The sequence below is a fragment of the Physeter macrocephalus genome, chromosome 14 (assembly GCF_002837175.3).
Source record: "Physeter macrocephalus isolate SW-GA chromosome 14, ASM283717v5, whole genome shotgun sequence".
In the NCBI taxonomy this organism is placed as follows: Eukaryota; Metazoa; Chordata; class Mammalia; order Artiodactyla; family Physeteridae; genus Physeter; species Physeter macrocephalus.
In genome coordinates, this window is record NC_041227.1 from 14,041,235 (window position 1) to 14,049,776 (window position 8,542).

The window sequence follows — 8,542 nt, forward strand, 5'->3', positions numbered from 1 at the left end:
AAAAACTCAGTAATCAAGATAAGTCATATTTTAATGTCATGTTTTTAAAAATCATATCAGCAAAGTCTGGCCCACAGGCCAGCTGCCTGTTTTTTAAAATACAGTTTTATTGGAACCAGGGATGGGATTAGGGTGAGGCAAGTGAGACAAGGTTGTACAAATACAGGGTTGGATCCTGTCTTTATTTAAAATGTTGCTATTCTGTTCGTTATGGATTTTTTGCACTAATTTTGATTTTTTTTTTATATTGCGTCAAATAGTTACCTTGATTACGGCATTTTTCTGGCACCCCCTTAAATATTGTGCCCAAGGCAAGTGCCTCCCTTACCTCACTCTCGTCCCAGCCCTGCCAAGAGGAAAGTGAATTTTAAGAAAAAGAAAAGAGGGTATTTTTCTTACCCCTGATCTTTTCACTCATTAACATGATCCTGCCTAATCCCTGTAGTTATGTGAGTCTGTGACCTGTGCTGTATGCCAACCTCCTCATTCTAAAATCAAAACTGAGGCCCTGAGGGAGTTCCCTGGTGGCCTAGAGGTTAGGATTCTGGGCTTTCACTGCTGTGGCCTGGGTTTGATCCCTGGTTGGGGAATTGAGATCCCGCAAGCTGCGTGGTGCAGCCAAAAAAAAAAAAAAAAACTACGGCCCTGAGAGGAAACAGAGTCACACCATGCTGGTCCTCAACGTGCAGGGTAGCAGAATAGCACTGAGGGAGCACCTCCAAAGTGCCAGAACCCATGCCAGGTACTTACACCACCCAATTAAGGGAGGTGGTAGTATCCCATTTCACAGATGAAGAAACTGAGGCTGGGGGGGCGGGAGTAACTTGCCCAGGCTCCACAGATAAGTGGCAAAGCTGGTTGCCACAATTCCCAACTGCTCCTCCTCTTGCTTTACCTCCCCTCCCTCTTTCCCCACTGGTGCTTCCAGGTGCCCCAGTCTTCCCCTCAGCTCCCCACCTTCCTAGCCTGCTGCCGGGGCCCGTTCTCCATGACTCACCACAGACAACATCTGTCTTGTTAGTCCCTGCATGTTGTTCCACCAGGCCTTTGCTCTCGCAGCTGTGTACAGACACGTGTACACACACACACACACACACACACACACACACACAGAAAGAGACATTAAGTTTCCCCAACCATGCGATTTCCAACCCCAGAGGGAGACAACCAACGAGTCCAGGTTCACTGAGCACATATTATGTGCACCCTCCTGAGCTGGTTATTATGGGCATGACACAGACTCTGTTCTTACGGAACTCGTGAGTGCAGAGGAAAGATGATGGTATATCTTGAAGGAGTAAGGAGAGTCTCTGATGAGGGCCAAGCTTTGTGATACAGGCTCACGTGAACAGGGGATTGTTCAGAGAAGAGGAGACAGAATCCACAATGGCTGGAATGGAGGGATGATGGGGGCTTCTCAAGCTCGGCACTACTGACATTTGGGGGCCACATAATCCTCCTTCTGTGGTGGGACCTGTCCTGTACATTGTAGGATGTTTAGCAGCTTCCCTGGCCTCTACCCACTAGATGCTAGTAGCCTTCTCCTCCCCAGCTGTGACAACCAAAATGTCTCCAGATATTGTCAGATGTCCCCTGGGGGAGAAAACTGCTCAGCTGAGAATCTCTGGTTTGAGGGTCATCCAGAAAGACTTCCCTGGGGAAGTCAGAGCTGAGTGGGCCCTTGAGGGATGTAAAATTTAGAGCATCAGTATATTCTCTTTAAGCAGGACAACATGATATGAGGGATTAGGTGGGTGACATACCAGATGGTATAAGGAAACTCTGGAAAATTGGGTCTTTAGAAACAGATCACTGATTATCAGCCATGAAGGTTTCAACTGGATTCAGCTAGTGGGTCATGTCAGCATCCAACCATATGACTTAAGTTGTGAGAGGACTTAATTGGCCAGAGAGCTCCCAGGGGGAGAAATGACAGAAAAATGGCCAGCCAGGAGGCCACTGACAGAGTCCAAACATGAGCTGATGAAGACTGGGCCAAAGTGGTCCCAGGAGGAATGGAAAGGGATGGACAGAGAAGGACACTGCAAAGGAAAAAACACCTAAAGCTGGAAAAAGAGAGAGAAGCTTCAAAGAAAGCACATACACAAGAAGAGTGCTTAAGAGTTTTCGAAGCACGTTACATGTCTTTTCCTCAAACCCTGTAAAATGAAGGTCATTCTTATTTTCTGAATGAGGACACCGAGGCTCAGATGAGGGTCACACTTCCACCCCTTCTAAGCTGAGTGAGTTTGGAACCCAGTGCTCTGGTTCTATGACATAAAGGAGCCTCCCTTTCTCATTGAACATTTATCAGTAAAGATTTATTGAGCACCTACTATGCATCAGGCACTGTTCTAGGCATAAGGGATGCATCTGTGGAATAAAAAAAGTCAAGTCTCTATAGTTAAGGAGTTTACCATCTACTGGAGAAAGGCAGACAGTAAACAAATAACAAAGTATATATGGGATGCTACTATTTGTGTGAAAAATATGTCTGCATGTGTGTGCATTTCTTTGTTTGTGCATAGACTCTCTAGAAGGACACACATGGTCCAGTGGCTGCTGGATGGTTGAGGGTGAAAGGGAAGCATATCACTAGAGGCCCTTTTGTGCCTTCTGTCCTCGCGCCTGTCTTACTCGTTTTTTCAAATTAAACGTAAAAGCTTAATCAGGCGTGTGTTTAAGGTATTCCAGGCAGAAGAGGTTGATGCAAGAGAACAAACAGTGTGTTGAGAGGACTGCAAGCAGCATGATGTGGGAAGAGGTCAGGAAATGGAGCTAGAAGGTCGGAGGCCATGCACAGGAGTCAGGGTTTTATCCTAAAGGCACAGAGAGCCATGAAGCATTTTAAACAGGGAGTGCCGTGATCCAAAATGAATGTGGAGAGTTTACTTCGCCAAAGGGATGGAGAACTAGCTGAAGGGGAGAGAGTAGAGGCAGGGAGGCTGGTGAGGAGGCTAAAGTCTCATCTAGACCACAGTGACGAAGCCCAAGCTAACGTGGGGACGGTGGGGATAAGTGAAAAGGAGGAGGAGTCCCAAAACATTTGGAAGGTCAGATGGACAGGACCTGGTGACTGATTTGGGGATGGGGGTAAGGGGAACCCTGGAACGGGTGCCCAGAGGCATGCTTGTGCCTTTCACAGCGGGTGTGGGGAGCAGGCAGGTGCCTGTGGGTTGTCTGCACGGAGGTATGCCCTCGGCAGTTAGATATGACAGTCTGGGGCCCAGGAGACAAATCTAAACAGGAGACGTTGATTGGGAGCCATCCAAGGGCAATGGTAGCTGAAGCCAAGTGTGTGGATGAGATAGATGGTCCAGGGGAGGCGGGCAAAGTGATGGGAGAGTAGAGCCTAGAATAAAGGCTTAGAAAACCAGTTAAGGAGGAGGAAGGAGGAGTAGAGGAGGGATACAAGGAAAGGAAGAGAGGTGTCACGGTGCCCCCAAGAAGGGAGGGCTTCACCGAAGATCAGAGATCAGCGGTATCTATTACCACCAAGAGAGAGAAGGCAAGAAATGCTGAAAAGTATCTGTCTAGTTGGCCACGAGGTCACTCTAGAGGTTCTACAGGTGTACGAGTGTGTGCGGACATGGGGAGCAGGGGCTGAAGGACAGGTAGCCAGAGAGAATGGAAGCAGGTCCCACGCCCCTCTTGGGGCAGGAATCACAAGGGACGAGTCCTTATACCTTGTCCAAGGGTGACACTTTTCAAAAGCAGATGACACATTGGAGAAGAAGCCGACCGAGCAGGGTTCACAGATGGTATCAGAAACCCCTGTAGCTGGGAGGGTGGAGGAGGAGTTAATCATCACGGTGGACCACCTGTCTGGCTCTCAAGGGAACTGGCAGGCAGGCAGGACTGGAAGAGCATCCTGCTTTAAGCACTTCTCCCCCCAGCATATGCCTTTCCCTGTTGCAGGCAGGCCCCAGGAAGACTTCTACTGCCCTCTCAAGGCAGATCCCCATGGCAGGAGGCAGAAGGCAAAGTTTCTATTTCCCACCTGCTCCGGTGGAGATATCAGCGTAGGTTGGTCCCTTCCCCCCCAGGGCTGAGGGCCCACTGCCCAGCCGCTCTCCTTTGGCCTTCACCCCCTCTCTCCTGCCTCTAGAGCTGATTCCCAGACAGACCACTTACCGATCTGCTTGACCCCGAAGCCAGGGAGACACAAGCTGTGCGGGGTACAACTTTCGCAGGTGTGACTGGTACAGTGTTGGCCTTCATCACATGTGCAAATGGTGTCTGTTTTTGAGGTGCCCTCCCTCTGGATCTGGAGCCCTAGGTCTGTGCAGGGATGGGCAGGAAGGATGGGAACCCCTTATTGGCCATGCTTGGGGGGCCCCGACCCTCATACTTCCTGTTCTTTTTCTCTTAGACCCTCTTCCAAGTAGGGATGGCAATGAAATTAAGTAACAACCAAGACAAGCCAGTCTCTAACCAATCAGAACAGACCCTCGCTATAAAAAAAAAAAAAAAAAAGAACGGCTGTGCTGTCAGGAATGAACTGGAATATCAGCCCAGCTCCCAAGTGCCCCTTCCCCAGCAGCCCACGCACTGGGGTTGCAGTATCTGTGCTGGTGACAGTATTTCTCTCTGTTGGAGGTGGCTAGGAATTCGCCTTTACTGCAGGGAAGGCATTCTGTGTCGGTGACCTCCGTGCAGTCGCTCACCAGTTTCTGTCCTGGAAAACATCAGGAAATGAGGTAGCTCCAGCTAACTCAATGAGTCAGACACTGAATTGAAAACTGATGAGGCTGGGCTTTAGGGAGGGAGATTCAAAGATGACAGTCTCAGACTCTTCCAACTTTCATAGTCTGGTAAGGGACATCGAAGAGATAGGAACCCTAGTTCTGGGTAGGCAGAGAGGGACCCCAGAACATCCTGGGGCAGGGATGGAAAATGCCAGGGGTCAAGACACGAGTTTATAATTGACACAGGAGGTCTGTATCTGCCAGCAAACCAAGAGGGGTCCCACTATGGGGCTAAAGGGATAGCACCTCACCTGGTGGGCACAAATTACAGCACCGACTGTTTGTTAGGTATTGGTCTTCTCTGCATGAAGTGGGTGGTTCTGGGCGGACCTAAAAATAAAATTGGGCAATTTGAAGGGATCTTGAAATCTCCGATATAGCCTTGGCAGACAGGTGCAAATCAGCCACGACAGAGGTTAGAACTGAAGTGGAAGTCCAAAGCAGAAAAACAGGGCCTGCATATTATTTGTTGTATTTGTTTTTAACTAAACTGCCAACTAGTATGATTACAAAGGCACCCAGAGAATCATTCCGGTATTTTACAAAGTAATTGCGCTGGAAACTCACAATATTCACTGAACTAAACAGATCTTCCTTTTGGCTTGACTCCTGAGTCTTGTCTACCCCAAAACCCAAAAAAAGCACATGAGGACTCCAGTATCTCCCCTGGAGTCCTGAAGCTGGCTGACTCCAGCTGGTCCTAGTCCCGACTGGGGCTATATTTAGCACCTGGCCTCTTCCTTCTATTCTTCTGCTCCCCACCCTCTTCCCCTCTCCAAGCCTCATCATGTTTTCTCCCTCCAACCCCTCATCACCTGATCATCCAACCCCTCCCTCATGAAATGCAAGGATGGAGAAGCCGGAAGAATAAAATCCAACTCTTTTACTTTACACATGGTGAGACTGAGGACCAGAAAGGCTGGGTCACTTGCCCAAGGTCACACAGTGATAGAATCCAAATGAGAACTCAGGTTTCAATACTCCCTCTTTCCAACAACTTGAGTCTCATCTGCACTATTTTCACTACATCCAGGTACCACCCAAGCTATTCATTACTTCTTGTTCATTTAAATACATTTATTTTCAACGTAAACCTCACATCATTGCCATGAGAGAAAAACCAGGATCACTTCTCATAAATAAAAGGCAACCCTAAAAATAAATTCAACAGAAACAAAACTATGTTATTAAACCCCAGCTGATTGCCTTGCTTGCTGACAGCCCTCTACCTCAGGCCTGCTCTTGATTTTTGTTTAAAAAGGAGGATTAGCAGGCATTTGAGAGGTATTAACTATATTCTAGCTCCAGCGACTTCCTTCCTGAAAAAGTGAAAAGGATTTTAAACAGAACTGTAAAGTGAATCTACGTTGTTAATTCTATATCCTTGTGCTCCCTAAAATCGTCCCACACTTTGGGAACAGCCTGTGAAAAGAACACAGCTTTAAGGGTCAAACAGCTTAAGGCTCCAATCTTGACTTTGTAACACTTAACTAGTTATTTTGCCTCTCTTAGCCTCAGTTTCTACATCTCTGAAATGGGAGTAATAATACCTGCCCCACAGATTAGGTTGCGAAGATGAGAAAGAATCGATGTACAAGGCCTGACATACTATCTAGAACATAGTAGGTGCTCATTGAATGGCAGCTTTAATTACCATACATATATGAGTATCTGCTTTAATTATCATACATATATGAGTATCTGCTTAGATGCCTAGCAAGCTGGCTAACTGGCTGGCTTCCAGGATCCTGCCTAATTGGTGGCTCTCATTCAGCCTGGGTGGGCAAATTACTTACAAAAGTGTATCTGACCCCAAATGGGGAAGGAAATAGCAAAGGCTACTGCTCCCACCATCACATCACAACACACTATCCCATGAATGTTCTCCCCGCAAGCCTATGGACTTTCCCACCACACTCCCAGAGCAATGAAAGTCCTTTACGCCATTATCAAACACACAAGAAATACAGCTCCTCCTCTGTATAAATTTGTCAATCCCCAGTTCCCACTTCACTGCTTCGATCCTTCTGACACAAAAGAGCTTAGGACCAAGGCTTGGAGACTCTCACCATCTGAGAGGCAGGCTCAGGAATCAGGCAGGTGTAGATTTATATGCAGGTTCCACCTAGCTATGAGGATTGGGTCAAGACGTTTTCTCTCTGAGCCTCAGTTTGCTCACCTGTATAATGCGGCGGTTGAAAGAAATCAGACCTAGAGTGCGTGTAAAGCTTCCTGACCCACAGGAAGCTCTCAATAAATAGCCCCAGTTATTGTTGTCACAGCCTAGTCTCCACCTGGAGCTAAAATTGGGAGTTTGTTCTTGAGAAACCAAGACCACCCTTCACCCTACCTCCCCTGGCTTTTCCTCCACGCCTCCTCCAAGAGCCCTCTTCCTGCCTCCTTTCTCCCTAAGAGCCCTTACCTGGAGTGAAAATGAAAGCTCTGGGACCAAAGCAGCTTCCCCATGGAATCTCTTCCCTTGCCGCCAACCCCCTACTTCATGGGTCACTCCTGCCCTGCCTTCATGCCAGAAACTATAGCCCTTGAAAGTTAGGGGGAGACCAGGGGGGTTTGGATGAGAGCGTCGGGTACTTGGGGGATTCCCAGCCTCCAGAATGAGGAACTACAAAAATACACTTAAACTAAAAGCGAGTCAAGTGTGGAACTCTGAAAATCCCGGAGATGTGCTTGGTTGGGCATATCTGAGCCCCTCTCGTGCCTAGAGAAACCCCTGCTGGTCTCCTAGCCCTTTCATGGTCCCGTGAACTGTTCAGCTCCCCCCGAGAGTCCCCTATGTCGTCTTAAATTCAGGAGGCAGAGACACAGCCTTGGGTATTCCTCCTAACTTGGATCACCCAGGATTTGCGGCCGGTGGTGGGAGTGTTCAAAGCTCCTTGCCTTCTCAAAAAAGCACCTGGGCCTCTACACTCATCCCTTGTTCCCACAAGATGCCCTGGAAGAAGGCAGCCCCAGCTGGCAAGGAGATGATAACCACTCACTGAGGCTGGCGTCTGTCCACAATGGGAAAGAGAAAGGAAACTAGCCAGACCCGCCCCTTCTCTTGGCTGGCCTCCCTTCCCGCTTCTGAAACCCCTCACCATCTCTTTGTGGCCAGCCTCTGAGGCAGACCCGGACTCCAGTCTTTTGACCAGATAAAGGCTTCAGGTTCCCCAAATCCCAACCCCATCTGCGCTGGCTAGGCACATTTCCTGCAGCGACCCCACTATACGCCCTCTGTGGGCTACCTGGGACCCCAACCTGGGAGGAGAGAGAGGCAGCCCACCTCATTCAGCCCGGACCCGGGGTACCTTACCCAGCTTCCACCCACCCTCCTGTCCCCCCAGAATCAACTTGGAAGGTCCCCTCCCCGAAGTATTGCTTCTTTTCCCATTCCCTACTCTCTAATCTCAAATTCCCGCCTCTGGTCGGAAAAGAAATTCAACTTACGGCGGTCAAAAAGCAGCCCCAGAGGAGACACTGCACAGGCAGACGAACCATGGCGAGGTGAGAACCAGGCGACGGGAGGAGAAGGTGCCAGGACCGGGCCTCTTCCACTTCCACTGTCCCAGCCCATGGACCCTCCCAGGAAAGGGACGGGGTCTTAGGGGACCAATCGCGACCAGTCTCGCTGACGGGGGCGGAGCTCCGGGCGAGTCACCTCTCTGGGATTTCCCCCAGGACTGTCCGGGTAGTCTAATTCCCCAAGGAGTTTAGGGACGCGCCTTGGGCGGGGAGGGGTGGGGGAACCGGGAGGCGTGGTTCCAAGGAGAGCCCTTCTTGGGACTCCCCCCCCC

The 8,542-nt window shown here is 49.4% G+C and overlaps 1 protein-coding gene across 1 annotated transcript in view; it reads right to left on the reverse strand.

Annotated features, from left to right (window-relative positions):
* The window catches only part of CD40 (CD40 molecule), a 9,358-nt gene extending 1,064 nt beyond the window's left edge, over nt 1-8,294 (reverse strand). Inside the window, exons 1-6 of the mRNA XM_028499814.2 lie at nt 8,196-8,294; nt 5,000-5,078; nt 4,553-4,678; nt 4,135-4,281; nt 3,687-3,780; nt 958-1,059 (exon numbers count right to left, since the gene is read on the reverse strand). Coding sequence (XP_028355615.1) covers nt 958-1,059; nt 3,687-3,780; nt 4,135-4,281; nt 4,553-4,678; nt 5,000-5,078; nt 8,196-8,246 — 599 coding nt within the window. The 5' untranslated portion in view covers nt 8,247-8,294. The remainder of the gene's footprint in view (nt 1-957; nt 1,060-3,686; nt 3,781-4,134; nt 4,282-4,552; nt 4,679-4,999; nt 5,079-8,195) is intronic.
* Between the last annotated feature and the right edge of the window lie 248 nt (nt 8,295-8,542).